Source organism: Mesoplodon mirus, assembly GCF_964341445.2.
Source record: "Mesoplodon mirus genome assembly, chromosome: 14".
Lineage (NCBI taxonomy): Eukaryota > Metazoa > Chordata > Mammalia > Artiodactyla > Ziphiidae > Mesoplodon > Mesoplodon mirus.
This window is the reverse complement of record NC_138990.1, coordinates 87,737,087-87,755,045: the sequence shown is the minus strand read 5'-3', so window position 1 is coordinate 87,755,045 and position 17,959 is coordinate 87,737,087. Positions and strand designations below refer to the sequence as shown.

Below are 17,959 nucleotides of genomic sequence, written 5' to 3'. Positions count from 1 at the left end.
CTTCTCTATCATTTGTGTTTCTACACTGAGACTCTGAATACACTGGAAGTGCAATTTTTTTTAATGTGGCGGGATAAAGGTTTTCAAGTTTTCCTGATCCATCCATATTATTATCTCAGAATTGCTGGCAGTTCTTGCCATCTTCGGATCTACACCCATGTGAGTCAGTGGGCCATTTTGGACGGAGGAGATAATAGAGCAAAAGTGAAGTGAGAGGAAAGGAGAGAAAAGATTTTCTCTTTTCTCTTCAAAGAGGAAAGGTCTTTGGAATGGGAACAACTCACAACCAAACTTTGGGGAAAGGATGTGATGGAAAATGAGACAAACATCCTACCCCTGTGATGAGAAGGATTCCCTGGGCTGGATGGAGGGAGGTCACAGGTGGCTGGACAAGGAAACCAACTAGGGAGAAACACACACAAGTGCAGGGCAAACACCCTGAGGCCACTCAGCCTGACTCCATGCAAACGTGTGTCCAGCAGCCAGCCCTTCACCTGTGGCTCCCCAGCAAGACAGGTACCTCGGGGGTGCCAACTCATTCTGAGTCCATTATGCCTGGCCATTCATAAACCGCTGTCTAACGTGTGAGGAATAAACTCTCAATGTTTATGAGGAAACTGGGGAAGGAGATTGAAAGGTTACTTAAACGGAAAAAAAAGAAGTTCAGGAAGGCAGGATGGTAGAGAGACAAGAAAAAGACCTTAAAAGATAGAAAGGATTTGCCAAAGAAGAGAAAGAAAAAGAAATGATTCCAAATGGGTTAACCTGCAGCTAGGAAGTTAAGGAAGATTATTGATGGGTGAAGACTATGGAATAAAGCAAATAAAATTTATCCGGAATTGCTGAGAATATGGTAAGCAGGATGATTATCAAATTATGAATTGGCTGCAATGGCATTCTAGGGGGACACTAGGAAGGGGAAGCAAATGTTCCTGAGATGACAGTAGCAGGGGGAAAGTTGTTTCAGGGGAAGATCAGTCTTGCAGAGGGTGTATCAGAGGAGGGCAAGTGTGAGCAAGCAAGGAAATACTAAGTGTATACGGTTCCTTCACTGAGTGCACCCAGCCCCGCGGTCAGCCTTGAGAACAAGCAGGACTTCAGGTACTGGAGCTACATTTCAGTCATCAAGACTTGAGAAGACACCCTTAACTCAGGTCTTCTCTTCAAACTCCATCTTTCCTTCTTGACCTTCATTTGGCCTCTTCCCTTACCCTCAAGCTGTGGACTGAGGCCACAGAGCAAGATGGGTCACTAGTGTCCTCCATCCCCTGGCGACTGTGGTTCACATCATGGAGTACCAAAGGCAATAACCAAGTAACAGACACAAGAGTGTATGAAGAAGAAGAGATTCTGATAAGGCTTTCTGTGACAGTGTGGGCCAAGTCGGCTCTATATGGCTGGTATCACGTGAATTATGAGCAGCCTTAGGGGAGAAGTCCTCAGAAGGCAGAGCCTGGCTCTCTAGAGGCTCTGTGTGCTCACAGCCGACTCTAAGACCTCAGTTACAGCTTCGGCCCCCAATATCCCTCCCTCTGCCTGCTCACAGTTTTTGAAGTCTTCTTTCCTCCACATTTCTCTTGAGAGGTGGAGGAGGAAGATGAGCTTCAGGCCAGCTCAGACTCCACTGGGATCCCAGCAGGATGCCTATCATTAACCTCCCACCTTCTAGGAAGCTCCTAAGATCTTCACATTTGGGGCAGTTCTCATTTCAGCTGTGCTTCAAATTGCTGGCTGGAGACGGCCTGTTGGAAGGTGGCTAAAAGCAAGTAGCAATCCTTCGGGCAGCCTGGCCCTTCTCGACTGTCAGACATCTTCAGGGATATTCTAGGAAATGTTGTTTGTTCTAGAGAAGGGAGGGAAACAATCCAATTGTCCAATAATGCTTGAATGGAAAATAAATGATGCTATATGCATGTGATCAAATAATATCAAACAGTCAAAAATCAAAGACCTAGATCTATATGGATTCACGTGGATAAATCTTGAAAACATAATATTGATTGAAAGAAAATAAGATAAAGAACATTAGATTGTGATAACAGGTATGTAAGTATTTAAATATTTAAATCAATTCAACATATTGCTTCTATATATAGAGATGCAAGAAAATAAACTTTATCCAAAGAACACATTATTTACATTTAATATGCTCATTTATCTAGGAGACGCAAAAGAACCCACAGATAAACTAGCAGGAACTAATAAGACGGTTCAACAAGGCACACACATACAAGATCAATAAATTTTAAAAATCAATCAGGCTCCTCTACACTGGCGATAACAAATTAGAAACTGTAAAAGAAAATAAGAAAAAAAGAAGATCTAAAAATTGTCACAAGAGCCATATAAATTATTTAGAGCTAAGCATACGTAGAAGGCAATATAACTAACAAACTGAGTACGAACAGTTAAACTCCGCCCAACCCAAGGTTAGGAAAAGACTGTTGTTACTTTATGAGAACAGACCCTCTTCTTAAGGAGCAGATCAGTAAGTGAGAGTGAATCAAAGAAACACAGCATTTGAAAAGTCAGCTAGTCCAAGCCTCTTGATCGCACATACAGAAGCTGAAGCCCAGATAGGTTGAGTTACTTGCTAAAGGGCCCAATGTCCTGACTCAAGGACTAGCATTTTTCACTCAGTCGCAAGACACAATCAAATGCAGTACCTTGGAAAGAGATGGGGAAAAAATGAAGAAATCAATTATATAGGTCCTCATCTTTAAGTACAGAAATAGCCGTGACAAAATTACACGTATTGAGGGAAAATTGAAGTGCAGAGTTTAAAATGTCAATATTCCACAGGGAAACTGGAGACCATTTAAAATATTCATATTAAATCTCTCTAGAAAAGACATTAAAAGATGTCCAATCAAAATGTGAATTTTATAATAGACATGGTATGATACAATTTATAATAGATATGGTATGAACCTTTCCCTTTCACGGGAAAGCATCGGCTGGGAAAAAGGAATTGTTCTTGAAAATGGGGCCTGTGCTACTGCAGACACTGTGCTCAACCTAGGTCCACCGAATGCACTGATGTCAGCACTGAGGTCACAGAATTCCGCTGTGCGCCTGGCAACCTTGCAAACATATCAGCCCTGGTGAGCACTAGGCAGTACTGCTGGTTCACTAAGTGGTACACGTTTTTCAGCCATTTAGGAGACTTGACTATATTTGTTTGTATTGAATCATTTCAACGGATTGCCCAAGAGCCAAGAAGGGCCAACCTGTAGGGAAGAGGAGGAGTTGGACATCTCTTGAGGCATCTTCTAAGGGAGACTTCTAGTTGGTACGATGGAACGGCGACAAAAGAGGAAACATCTGGAAAATGAAGAGTCCCAGGAAACTGCCGAGAACGGAGGAGGTATGTGGGGGGCAACTTGTCTGGGGCACATGGGTTTCTGCCAAACTGAACCTTCTCTAGGAAGCGGGGGACTGAGAACGTGTCACCTGTGAAGCAGGGAGCGAGAGACCTTGTCTCACTGATGCTGCCGTATCTATCTGGAGGGCCCCTGTGGTCTGAGACGGCACAGAACGGCCAGATGCCCCCTGGGAGATGGGAGGTCAGCTCCGCTGGTCTGAGGACTCTCTCCTGGGGCAGCCGGGCCTGGAGCTTTGTCGGACTCACAGCAGGCTGCATCCTGCTTGCACAGACCTAGAGGTGCAGCTTTTCTCAGTCCCCGATTTCTCTCTTATGCTCTTGGATCTTTCCCTGGGGTCATGAGGTGGGGGATGTGAAGGATGCAAGCATGCTGAGAGAGACCCATGATTTGCTTGGCCTCTTTTACCAAAGTGGAAAGAGAAGCCCCATGAGTTGAAGGCCCAGTTGAAAAATATCTTGACAAGTGGAATGCACTTTGAAAGAAGATTGCTTGTCTAGGGATGGTGTCATATTGAAAGCAAGGAGGATTTATTCCTTCAACGGGAAGAATTTCCCAAAGGAGATCAAGGGAAGGGAAGGGTTTTCCAGAGACTGAGACTGCGTGAGCGGGGGTGAGAAATGGCCTCAGGGTCCTGCGGGGAGCTCTGAGAGCCACGGGCCACGTGGTGCCTGCGTGCATTAAATGGAGGCGAGTAGCTTGCCCTGGGAGAGGGGTGGTCACCCCAGAGCTCCAGCTAGAGGCCTCTGACCCAGATTAGAGCCCAGTAGCTCCTACCAGGCCCAGGGCCCTGGAGACTGTAGGATGGGCCCTGGGAATGGAGCTCTAGACAGCAGGCAGATTTCCAGGCAGTGGCTGGGACAGGCTGGGGAAGGCAATGACTGCCCCTGAACATTCAGAATATTTTGCTCTATGTTCCTGTGTGTGTGTGGGTGTGTGAGTGTGTGTGTGTGTGTGTGTGTGTGTGTGTGTGTGTGGTAGTGCAGAGAAGAGCGAGATGAATGGGGTTAGAGTGCTTAACAGATATAAAGTCTGCGTGGTAAAGTTCTTGTCACCCTGCCTGGACCTGGCTGACACTCGGTGTACGTAACAGTGTATACAGAATTCTTGTTAGGGGTGTTTTATGAGACAGTAACTCATACACCCATGTACACTCTGATGCAGCAAAAATATCACACACCCCACATATAACATCCTTAGTAAACCACACACAGCACATGGAGGTATATACACGGATCCCTCCTGTACTACGTTCTCATACAAACCACCTGTATCACAATCCTCTCCTCCAACACCAAACGCTGGAGATGAGATATGTATATAGACACACACACTATATATATAGGACACACACACACACACTATATATATATATGTATCTCCACAACTCTCGCACAAACACAGCTAACTTCAGCCATCGCTAAATACCTCTGTAAGAACCAGTTCCGTGTCATACACACCACACTTGTAACACATTCTTGAGTAATGCCAGACCCGCTTTGTACAAACCACAGTAAACCACAGTCTCAGTAACCCATGTCAGGATTGCCAGAGAAAATATGGGCTATCCAGTTCAATTTGAATTCCAGATAAAGAACAAGTAATTTTTCAGTATCAGTATGTCCCAAATATTGTATGGGCCATACTTACACTAAAACTAAGTCAGGCCAAATACTGCATGGGAATACTTACACTAAAAAATTATTCTGGGTTTATCTGAAACTGAAATTTAACTGGGTGCCTTGTATTCTTGTTCGCTAAGTCTGGCAACCCTTATATACTTACCACCAGCTGATGTATTATATATTTATGGTAGTTTTGTTTAGTGTGTGTCTTCCCCTACTAGAATGTGCAGCGTTACCAAAGACTACAACAATGGAAGAGTGCCGGATACACAGGAGTAGCTGCTTACTGAATCTTGGTGAATGAATGAATGAACACGCACCATAAATACAAGCCACACCATGTAATGAGGAAAAGTTACATGTCCCAGAATTCCTGACTTGTGAACAGAAACCATGCACACAAAGGCCACAGACACAGATAGACACATCTGCACTGTGCTCCCCATGCCAACCCCACACTTACCACAGACTTAACTGATACACATCACTCACTCTTCCCACACACTCACAGTCACCACCGAGGCCTACATTACCAACTAGACAGTGAGAGAATAAGTATTGATTGGAATTAAATCCTGGAGGATCCACTGGGAACCACACTCTCAACTGTGTGTATTCACTGCACCTGACACGTGTCACACACTCAGTAAATATTTGTGGACAGAGGACTGATGAACCCACCCTGAGCCTTTCATTCCTCCCTCAGGACTCTCGAAGTCACAAGAGGATCCCCCTCGGCTTGGATCCACTGTGGTGGCCCAAGGCTGCAGCCCAGGGGCAGTGGAGGTCTCCTCTGCCCCTAAATACTTCTTCTGTACTTCTACTCCACGCAAGCTCAGCTACGCTGGTAAGGGCGCGGGGCTCCTCAGGTGAGGGGGTGCTTGGCTGTGAGGCAGGAGGCACACAGATCCCAGGGAGGCTGAGAGGAAATCCAGGGTCATCAGAGGTGATGAGGGCTCTGTGGAGGAGCCTGGGCAGGATGGCTGAGCTGTTCCGAGGGCGTGGATGCCAGCTGAGTCCGGGGGGGCGGTGTGAATACTGGTAGTACCATGGTAGGGAAGTCAAGGAGCAGGGGCCGGAAAGGTCTGGGCTTGAGGTGGAGGGAAGAGGGACCAGATTAAGCATCTTCAGAGGAAAATGTAGGCTTTGTCTTTGCCTTTGCTTCCGGAGAAGGACAGAGTTCTGCATCATACACCTCCAGCCTGAGAGCAGGACCATCCAGCTCAGGTCCACACAGCTCACACATACATCTGCCCTCCAGGCACAGCCCTTCTCAGAGCACACATAAACCCCAAGCACCACAGCCCCATTCCACAAGTAATGCACCACCGATATTACCAAAATCACACTCCTTGTCATACACGCATCCAGCCGCATCCCTCACATTCCACAGCCCTCACCACCATACTCCACACCCCTGTATACAGACACCGCTCCAGTATCCCCCCCACGCACATGAAAAGCCCACAGATGACACCAGATACACCGCTCCATCCTACGGCCAACAGACACCAAGCTCACGACATAGCTACGTCATGCAAATGTCCCTCTCTCGTCTACCACACCTGCTCCCTCAGCTTCCGGCACGGCCCATGCATGTTATTATGGTTTTAATTTCCTTTTTCAGCAATGCGGAGATTTCGAGACACTGCCTGGCCTACAGCACCCCTAGCCCAGGTTCAGGAAGAAGGGGAGACCGCTCCCCCATCACACTGTGTCTCCTCCTCACTCTCTTCACCCTGTAAGGACTATCTGCACCCAGACAAAGAGGAAAGGGGCATGAAAATATACTACATGCAGGTACAAGTGAACAAGGGTGTCGCTGTCTCCTGGAAGACAAAGAAACCCTTGGAGTTGCCTGAAAAGCAGCTGACGAAAGAAGAAGTGACCCTTCCTGAGGATGCGTGCACAGTAGGCACTTGCCCCTCTGATGTGTTCACCGAAAGCCTCCTGTCTGACAGTGAGTCCACTGGGGAGGAGAAAGAGTATGAGGAAAGGGCAGAGCCAGGCAGCCCATCAGGGTCACCTGCCGTCGAGGAGAGACCCAGGGCCAAGACACCGGACTGGATGGTGACCATGGAGACTGGCTTCAGGTGCATGGCCTGCTGCCGGGTCTTCCCCACCTTGGGGATCCTCCAGCAGCACGTGAAGGGCGGCGTCCTGCAGGGCTTCAGCTGCCGTGTCTTTCATCTCAACATGGCCCAGTGGATGGGCAATGTGGAATCCGAGAGCACCCCTGAGGAAGAGGACGAGGAGGAGGAGGAGGAGGAGGAAGAGAAGCAAGAAGAAAAGGAGAATGAGGGAGAGCAGCCCACGGGGGAAGGCCCCAGCCCAAAGAGACCCCGCAGGCAGGGTCTTTTCTCTCCTTTGAGTTCCAAACAGCAACTGAGATTCATGGGACAGAAGATCCTGGAAGACGGTGTGGCCGTCCCTTGGAAGAGGTAAGGCTTGAGGCTGGCAGTCTTCTGAGCCTATGTCACGAGGGCCCAGAGGAGTCTAAGGGAAGGGGCCGCACACATGTGCTGGTTTACCTAATGGCTCTGCAGTTGCATCAAATGGGACACACCCAGCACTAACAAAGGCATTGACCTCTGTTGACGTAAACAAGAAGGTGGAGCCTTTTCCTAGGAGTTTTCTCAGGGTCTGCACGATGGACCTCAACTCTTAGAGGACGTACTGCCAGCAGCTCCTTCTCGGCAGAGAGAGCCAGGAGTGGTCTCAAGAGAGGACAGGGGCCCTTGCAGGACCAGAACTTTGAGGTCTGAGAGCCTTGGGCCTGAGCCGAGATCTCACCCTGACCACTGGACCTAGCCTTCTGTGACAAAGGGGAATATGAAAGAGAGTCACGTGGAAATGAGGTCCCCCGAGATATGGAAATGCTCCAGAACCTTCGTTGCGTGGTAGTTGATCTGGAGCCAAGCTCACTGTGGTGTGTGTGGCTCTGAGCATTAAGGCAATGCTGGAGGGTAACCCTGACCAGCAGAGCTTGGAGTGCTCCTTGTCTCTTCCTGTTCTACCTCATTTGTTTTATCCCTTCCAGGGAGAAGAAAGGACCCTCGGGAGAGTAGCAGACAGAATGCCGTGGTCTGAAGGAGGATGAAGGGACCGGCACTCAGTCTAACATCATATGACAATAGAAGCGTCCTATGCAATAAAGGGCATTTTCCAAACCTTTCCTGGAGCTTTTATTTAATGACATTTTTCTATCTATGCATCTATCTGTCATCTACATCTGTATCTTTCAAGGTTTGTGAACAAGCTTTCACATAAGCACTAGAGACGTCCGCCAGCATTTTCCAGAAGAGGCCTGCAAATTGCTGGGGACTCCTCACAAATAGGGAACGGCCACAACCCCTGCCACACAGACTATGCGCGTGGCCCTCCTGACGTACTCCCACTCTCTCTCTGAATTTCCCAACGTCTGAGATGAGGGTGCTGACTGGAGGCAATGATCACGTGCAGGCTGAATCTTCTCCAGATTCTGATTCTCTTCCTGGGCATATCGTCCTTAAGCACAGTCTCCATGTCCCTGGCCACACTGATCTCTCTCCTTCAGTCCTTCCCTCCCTCCCTCTCCTGCCTCCCAGTGCAGAGAATACTTTTTTGCATTTGAGACGACATTTATTTTTGGTTCACAGAATTCTCACCTGTTCTACTGTGGCCTCCGTTGTGAACATTCCAAAGCTGAGACTTTTCTGTTTTTCTCCCTCATTTCTGCTGAGTCTTTACCTTCCTAATGCAGTGAACTCACAGTGCCTAGCTGACTGGATGGGGAAAAAGATCCAGGGAGCAAAGAGAAATAATAAAAGAATATATCAGTTAATTTTTCATAGTGTTATCCAACTACATATTTTTAAAATTTTGGAATAATATTAGGAATCTTCTCTTTATAAAAAACTGAATTATCGGCCTTCCCTGGTGGAGCAGTGGTTAAGAATATGCCTGCGAATGCAGGGGTCATGGGTTCGAGCCCTGGTCTGGGAAGATCCCACGTGCCACGGAGTAACTAAGCCCGCGCGCCACAACTACTGAGCCTGCGCTCTAGAGCCCGTGTGCCACATCTACCTAGCCCACGTGCCACAACTACGGAAGCCTGCGTGCCTAGAGCCCATGCTCCGCAACAAGAGAAGCCACTGCAATGAGAAGCCCGTGCACCACAGCCAAGAGGAGCCCCCGCTCACTGCAACTAGAGAACGCCCGCTAGCAGCAACAAAGACCCAATGCAGCCCCAAATAAATTAATTAATTTTTAAAAATTGAATTAGTTTCAAGGGTACAATGTATAAAAGTACAATAAAAGCCCCCCTTCATAACCCCCCAACCCCACTCTCAAGATGGAATCGATATGCTGTGATACAATTTATAGTCGTAGTACTCCTCCTCCTCCCACCGCATCCGAAATCCTCTGAGCCTAGTGCCGCAGCTTCCTTTCACAATGCTAGGACCCACCACAAGACACATGATAATCCCTTTGGACATTTCAAGGAGCAGCACCAAGGGAACAGTACCTGGGAAATGCCACTATCAGCTCAGAACATCCATGGCATTTCTAGAACCTCGGCACTGCTCTAGCTCTGGGTATGAAGGTCCAAAAAGCACGACAGAGAATGTTCATACTTGTAAACAAGCTCCACCTTTGAAACACAATCTACATAGAACCACATATACAAGCCTGCACAATGGATGAAGCCAACGTCTCCTCCATGATTGACCTTCTGACCACCTTATTGTCTCCTCAACCATAAAAGTTCAACTTCAGACTCACGACCTTGCCTTGTCACCAGAAACATCCAAGCTTGGATCAGTCTTTGTAAGAGCAGATATTTGCTCTGTGAACTATTAGAGACTTGTCACATACACAGAAGTAAAACAGGATTGTTTCTATCTACCTGGGGACCTGGAGTCTTTCACATTGCTCCTGTTAAAACTCTCAGAGCACCAAAACTTTACCTACAAAGGGTTCAAGCTATGACACTCCCAATTTTCACAAACCTCCTCAGCTCTTGTGAGTCACATGCAGCCAATTCCAGGAATTGGAAACATGGTTGTGAGGATGAAACTGACTTTGGGGCTCCCCTTGGATATGGTCTTCCAGACTTACCAAAAGGCCATTAAGAGGAAGGTTTACCCCACCTCAGGGAAACCCGAGGCAGTACTTGCAGTCAAGGGCTGGCCATGGCTTCTGAGCTACATCCAAAAAGAATTTCATACTGTACCTGGATCTGCTGAAGCCATTTCTGACTGTCCGAGAGCCAGCATGTATCGTTCCTAAACTGCCTCCATTGTGGATCATCAGTAGGGCTGTCACCTTTACTAAATAAAAATACAGGATACCCAGTTAAACTTGAACTTCACATGAATAATAAGTCATCACTTTTAGTATAAGTAGATCCTATGTACTATTTGGGGCATACTTACCTTAAAAATGTACTCGTTGTTTTTCTGACATTCATATTTAACTGAAGAGCCTATATTTTATGTGTCAACCCTACCCAGCAGAAATGATGGAGGCTTATAGAGATCCAAGAGATGCCTCAGAACATCCTCAGCTTTTATTTCTATGTCCTGGACAGTGAGCCCGAGCTTCCCACTCCCATTAATTGGCTATAATGGAGTATAGTCTCCATTTTAGAGGTTTTGCTACTTATCATTGTTATTATCTTCCTCTCACAGCAGTGAGAGGCCCGCATATTGCAAAACAAACAAACAAACAAACAAAAAGGAATAAGCTTGAATAATTCCTCCAAATATCAGTGGTTTTAAAAAACAAAGGTTGGGGCTTCCCTGGTGGCGCAGTGTTTGAAAATCTGCCTGCCAATGCAGGGGACACAGGTTCGAGCCCTGGTCTTGGAGGATCCCACATGCCGCGGAGCAATTGGGCCCGTGAGCCACAACTACTGAGCCTGCACGTCGGGAGCCTGTGCTCCGCAACAAGAGAGGCCGTAATAGTGAGAGGCCTGCGCACCACAATGAAGAGTGGCCCCCGCTTGCCGCAACTAGAGAAAGCCCTCACACAGAAACGAAGACCCAACGCAGCTAAAAATAAATAAATTTAAAAAAAAAACAAACAAAAAAAAAAACAAAGGTTCATTTCCCGCTCGTTGTACATGCCCATCATGGGCTGCCTAGGAATTCTGCTCTTCGTTTTCCTTATTCCTGCCCCCAGCTTGACAAAGCCACCTCTCTCAGTCATCTTTGTAGAGAGAAAGAATTCTGGAGCCTCACACTGGCAATGTGAGTTCTCGCCCAAAAGTAACACACATCACTTCCACCCAAAATTGTTGACCTCAATCTTATTTTTAGGGAAACCACTGCCCAAAACTGCCTGCCCTGACCAGGCCCGACAGTAACCACTTTCACGAGTTATCTTAAAACAGGAGGTCCTGGTAAGGAACGCGGAACTAACCAACTACCACCAACCGGAAAAATAAGGGAAAGGTCAAAAGGAGAGAGGAGACTCCTGTCCATATGTCCTACCAACCTCCCAGAATCCTTCTCTCTGGAACCTATCTTAGCTGAGCAATGTGTGCACCACCAGAAAGGATCCTGAGTCAGAATGACTGGCCGGAGACAACCCAGAAACTAACCCCATCACCATAAAACCTGAGACTGTGAGCCACATGGCAGAGCAGTTCTCCTGGGTTCCCTTCCCCTCCTGCTCTGCACCCGGACACCCCTTCCCAATAAAGTCTGTTGATTTGTCAGCACGTGTGTCTCCTCAGAAAATTCTTTTCTGAGTGGTAGGCAAGAGCCCACTCTTGGGCCCTGGAAGAGGTCCCTCTTCCTGCAACATTATCATGTGTCTCTCCATTTTCTAAACTCCTTAGGCAAAAGTAATTGTGAACAATACTACTGAATAGTACAGAAACCATACAGAAAAATTCTAATCCCTCCCTGTTAAATAGGAGACTTGACAAAACCACCAAGCTATGCATTCACAAAACTGGGTCTAGAACTCACATCTCTTAGGTCATGATTCAGAACCTTTTCCCACTATGCTATATGTTAGGATTTTTACACCAGGACAATGTAGTTGGGTTAATAATGCCTTTCATTTTTTGTTTTTGTTTTTTTTTCATAAATGGATTCAGGAGGGAGGCTTTGGAAGCCCCTAAAACACTTGCCTTAAACTGAAAAGCAACTGGAAAATAATCCCACTGCCTTTTGAAATGTTTGACCTAGTAAAGATTAGATGTCTGCGAGGCTTTTATGTTCTGAATATAAGGAATAAAAAGGAAACAATCTTCCTAAGACTTTAGGAAACAGGCGGAAAAACTCTTGACTCCCACTTTGCTATTTTGATTAGCTCGTTGACACTTCAGTTCTTTGACTAATAGCAGTGGCAACAGCTGGAGTTTAGCCAAGATATAAGTATATATAATAGGGTGGCAGCCCCTGCAGAACCACATACCACTGTAAATGCTTTAGCTCAATCCTACTTGCTCATAGGTCTGTGCAAAGTAACAAATGGTTCTGAAACATTTATTCCAAATAGCTTTCTTATTATTACTTTAAAGATAACTTGGCTGCCAAATACTTGCTCCCTGGTGAAAAAGAATGCATATATGGGAGGAGGATTTATGTATCAAGATATGCTGCTTATTTCCCTCCTGCTGATACAATGCACATCTAATGAATTAGAGATAATCTTCCTCTCTTCCCCAAATTGTAGATAAATGAGTATGTCGTTTCTCCCTCCCTTCAATTCATCCTGGTCATAGTTATTTTCTTTAAGAATATTATTCCCCTGCTTAAATCTTAAATGGCTTCCCAATGCGAGAAGAATAAAACCGAAAAGAGTCAACCGAACGTTCAAAGCCCCGTAGGGTTGAAGACCCTGCCGAGTTTTCCAGACTAAGCGTAACACTCACCTTCCCGCCTCCACTCAACTAGGCCAGACTTCCCTCCCTCCGTCAGAGGACAGGCGCTTGCTCAACTCATTTCTTTCAAGAGTATAATTTTTCAAAGTACAAATTGTTTTTAAGTTCAATTAAAATCCCACTTTCTACAGGAAGCCCTTCCAGATATCCCAGTGAGAATGGACCACACATTTTCCCAGCATGTTAGTTGTACCTCTGTGATAACTCTTTTCACATCCTTCAATCGGGCAGACTCTTAATGAATGCGTCTGATTTCCCCCACAACATAGAGTAGGAGCCCTTGGAAAGTAAGACGCCATGGTTCCTTATCTCTGGATTTTCCACATCTCCTTGCACTGAGTATGATCCCTAGCAGGACCCTGTGGGCTCCTGGGCACAAAGCCTGTATCGGTGTCCCCCATTTCTTGATTACAGGAAATAGGCTTCATTCAGCCTCCATGACCTTCCCTGAGTTCCAAGGAGCAGGTTCAAACAGTTGCTAATTAGAGAAGGGAGGGGATGCGAGACAAGGGAGGAATAGTCAAAAGAAACACTAGTGCAGCCTTCGGGCAGGGTCTTGGTTCCCCCTTAAGGGATACACATAACAATATCTTTGAGCTGTTTTGCAGATACTGAAACCCCCACTAGGTGGGAGAAGTTAATGGTGTGCTACCCACAAACACGCAGACCCCAGAACCAGTTGGAACTGTAAGGTTGATGATGCTGACACCCACTTACCTCACCACCAACCAATCAGAGAAATGTCCATGAGCTGATCATGCTCTCCTCTTTGAACGATTACTATAAAACTCCTCACTACCCTCTCCAGGTCAGGGACACAGAGTTTTGAGGGCAATCGCCTGCTCTAGCCCCCTTTGCCTGGCAAAGCAATAAAGCTATTCTTTTCTACTTCACCCACAACTCTGTCTTGAGATTTAATTCAGTGTCAGGGTACGGAGGCCGGATTCGGCTTCAAGTATGAGCTCCCCTACTTGCTCCTCTATCCCGCAAAAAAAAACCAAAAGCTTAAATAAATTACCAAAGTACTGGATCTTCTTCCTCCCTAGGCAAAACAATGTCCTGACCAGTGGCCTCTCTTCCTTTTCCCCATACCAGCACAGGAATGCCATCTCTGCATTTATGCTTGCCTGTCACCATGTTCATGTAACTGAGCAAAAGTGACAGCCCTCAGGCTTCCCTGGTGGCGCAGTGGTTGGGAGTCCGCCTGCCGATGCAGGGGACACGGGTTCGTGCCCCGGTCCGGGAGCATCCCGCATGCCGCGGAGCCGCTGGGCCCGTGAGCCATGGCCGCTGGGCCTGCACGTCCGGTGCCTGTGCTCCGCAATGGGAGAGGCCACAACAGTGAGAGGCCCGCGTACCGCAAAAAACAAAAAAAGTGACAGCCCTGTTCATCCCATGTCCTGTGTAATCCACCCAACTCCCTTCGTCTCCATCTAAAACTATTTTTTACACTGCCTAAAATTTAACCATAGAGAATCAGGACTTTGAATGTTTACCCTTCAAAGATTTTTATTAAAATACAAGTAACCTCATGAGAAGTGGTGCCTTAACTTAAACCATCATCAGCCACTGTTTTAGCAAGGACTAGGGGAAAACAGGCTGAGAATTGGGCCATTTTTTAATGGCATTGGAAATGTAGAGACAGGAAGAAGAAGAAATGGTATCTGATCAGGAGGCAGATGTTGGGGAGGTGGTGAAAAAGTACCAAAAATAAATATTCCACTTCCTCATAAATTTGCAACAGACAAAATCTTCCTGAGCTGGTGCCCCTGTGTGAAGCAATGTATTAAGGACATAAGACTCAGAGATCCACTGCAAATTAATCATGTTAATAAACTGAGCTGAGACTCAGAGAGTTCAAATAACTAGGGTTGAGAAGAATATTCGAAGTTTATTTTTAAAGGAGCCCAGAGATTGAGGTAAAACCCACAGCTGTAAAGAACACCTTTGCATCAAGGACTTAGCTTCTATGTATGAATTGTAAGTAAGGGAAGCAGCCTTAGAAAGCAGAATCAGATGATTACTGGTGCCTAGGAAAACCTCTGGCCTAAAGAAGTCATCTGAAGTTAGCCCCATCTTCCTCTAAACCCATTTGGTAGGGTTTTGAAAATCTCCTCCATGAACATAATACACTTGACATGAATTCATGGAAGTAAATGAGGTTAACAGGATCTGACCAACACCTTAGTGTCTCTTCCAAAGGATGGGCAGTGTATCCATAATGAGGAAAGGGATATGAAATGCTCACAAATCCCATGATGAAAATACCTCTTGGTCTATAAATCATGTTTCCCTGCTGTTCATAGCTCTGAAAAGGATTAGAGAGAAACCTACTCCTGGGTGTGACAACTGGGGTCACTGAAGATTAGATGTTGCCATGAGCCCACAGAGTCTGCCCTGCAGAAAGCAGTAAAATGATCAAACCCCCACTCCTTCTGCTGGAATATTTACTGTTGACACAAGAGTTCAGCTGTAGACTATGAGCAAAAACCTTCTGTCAATCACTTTCAGTCCTTAATTGGATAAAAAGAGCTAGAGGTCTTTCAAAACAGTTGAAGATTGCTACCTGACAGGGGGGGCTGGGAGTAGTGCAACTGGCATATGGGTAATTTTTAAGGCTACTTTTAAGTGTGAAGCCCTTTGACTGGTTCTCTGTCTCATGGGTGTCCCAAAATTTCCATCTCACTGAAATTTGGAAAAGAATTCAGGTTCTGTCTTTCCCCAGAGAGGGGAGGCAGCCACAAGCTTTACAAACCTAGCGTTTGTACATACAGCGAAGTTAGATTCGCTTACTATTGGAGCCTGACAATACTTGATACCTGATAAAAATCACTGTCAAATAACATTTATAAGAACCCAATTGCATGAGATGGGGTACGATGTTGAGGATCACAAGCAGTTACAGCAAAGGCCTCCAGGTGCCCAGAGTTTAGGGCAAGCAAATGAGTATATAGGAAAGGCAAAATTTAAAAATGGCAGACCAAATTTGAATGGACCAAGTAACTGCTTTGCCATTGTACATTCTTCCTATTCCCGGTCACCCATCCATCTATCCATCCCCCCAAAACATACCCCAACCCTAGTGACAAAGGTGGAGGCAAAGCCTGGAAGGACAGTCCACAGGTACTGAGATGCTCAGGGTTGGGAAGGACTTTGATGCTTGTGAAATCCAATCCACGGTACCTTTGAATTTCCTCTGCCATGGCTCCACCAAGTAATTACTTGGCACATGTCCTAGGACCTTCAGGGACTGGGAATCCACCACTTTCTAAAACAACAACAAAACTCAACATATTTAGGCAGATAGAACAAAAAATTCTTCCTTGTAAGGACAAATCCACTTCCCCAGAGCCTGTGGCTTCTGGTTGCATCTTTTAGGGCCACAGAGAAAAAAAAATCAACATTCCTCTTCCACAAGACAATCCTTCTAATATTTGAAGACTGTTATCTCAGCCCTTCAAGTCTTTTCTTCAGCTGCACAGCCCTATTTCCCTAAACGTCCAGATTTCATTTCCACATTGTGATCCAAACTTTCTCCTGAATGTGGGTCCTAGTTGCTTTATATTTATCTTAGTCTACAGTCCCCAGAACTTAACACAGTATTCCAACTAAGGTCTGACCAAGGCAAAGCAGAGTGGGGTTCTTACCTCCCCCACCAGAGATACTTCTCTTAAGACTGGCTTTTTGGTAGCCACATCAAACTGCTAACTCCTACTGAGCTGATACAGCCACTTTAAGGTAGCCAAGTCATACTTCAAAACCATTATTTCTCACCAAGTAATGGAGCTATCTGGGTTATCCAGACCTCTTCTATCCCTCACCCAAAGACCATCCATAAGCCTCACCCCACCAACATAAAAGCACAAGAAATGGGTGAAGTTTTCTGTTTTGTACATTCCTTGGAAAAAGCTGAAAATTATTTGATTCGCCCAAGACTCCTCAAAATACCCCAGGTCAGGGGCTTCCCCGGTGGCGCAGTGGTTGAGAGTACGCCTGCTGATGCAGGGGACACGGGTTCGTGCCCTGGTCCGGGAAGATCCCACATGCTGCGGAGCGGCTGGGCCCGTGAGCCATGGCCGCTGAGCTTGCACGTCCGGAGCCTGTGCTCCGCAACGGGAGAGGTCACAACAGTGAGAGGCCCGCGTACCACAAAAAAAAAAAAAAAAAAGAAAAAAAAATACCCCAGGTCAAAAATTGTCATCTCAAAACGTTATGCAACTCGGTGAGCTAATTTCGTGAATCTTTAAATCCCATGAAGGATACCTAATACGTTAGACCATTAAGTGGATCCTGCCTAATTAACAGCAAATCCTAGGGGAAAGAGTGCAGGTCTGTCATTAGAGTCACCTGAGTCTGAATCTCAGCCATATTCATAAAGTGCTGTTGGCCCAGGACAACTTACTCTGAGTCTTGCTTTCCTCCCCTAGAAATGGGGCTAATACATCCATCTTGCCATGGCCTTGTATAAAGTACTTGACACAATGCCTGGCCTGTGGCGGATGGGCAGTAAATGCTATGTTTCCCCTCGCAGCACAGATTATTACAGCTTACACCCCATTTCCCTTAGTAGATTCCCAGCTCTTAGACAAAGGGCCCGGGACTTGCTTGTCTTCACATCCCCCAGACCCTCAACACCAGCGTTAAGTAGACACACATTCCTCTTGAATATAAATGTGAGCATTTGGCTTTAAATTCAGTTGTGTATCATCTAGAAATAATTACATTTCTGCTCTGGCCTCTCAGTTTCAAAGGGGTATTTTTTAATTCCCAGGGAATAGCTAAGATTACCTATTATTAAAAAGAAAAAAGATAGACTCTACTCAAGTCTCGGGCAATCGTGTTCAAATGGTGCTCTAAGTCTCGGAGAACAGGTTGACATTGACATTTCTAATATTCTTAATGTTGACCCAATTTTAAGCTCTATTCCTCTCCTCAGGTAACCGCGTTTCAAGACACAGCCAGAAACAGGAGGGGCAAGACGAGGCTCTGACGGGGAAAGCCAACCTCTGATATATCCAATTTCTGACCTATGGCTCAGTCAGCTCAAGGAAACTTTTGTGGGTCCCCAGTGT

The 17,959-nt window shown here is 46.1% G+C and overlaps 1 protein-coding gene across 2 annotated transcripts in view; it reads right to left on the bottom strand.

Annotated features, from left to right (window-relative positions):
* LOC309815695 (uncharacterized protein) overlaps positions 1–17,959 on the bottom strand; it is a 274,409-nt gene that overhangs the window by 16,947 nt on the left and 239,503 nt on the right. The window contains exons 4-7 of one of the 2 annotated variants that reach the window (XM_082642624.1): positions 16,071–16,155; positions 10,224–10,320; positions 8,656–8,772; positions 6,995–7,244 (exon numbers count right to left, since the gene is read on the bottom strand). In XM_082642624.1, coding sequence (XP_082498750.1) covers positions 8,742–8,772; positions 10,224–10,320; positions 16,071–16,155 — 213 coding nt within the window. In that variant the 3' untranslated portion in view covers positions 6,995–7,244; positions 8,656–8,741. Of the gene's footprint in view, positions 1–6,994; positions 7,245–8,655; positions 8,773–10,223; positions 10,321–16,070; positions 16,156–17,959 lie in introns of those variants that run through there. The other variant, XM_082642625.1, reaches the window with a different exon arrangement.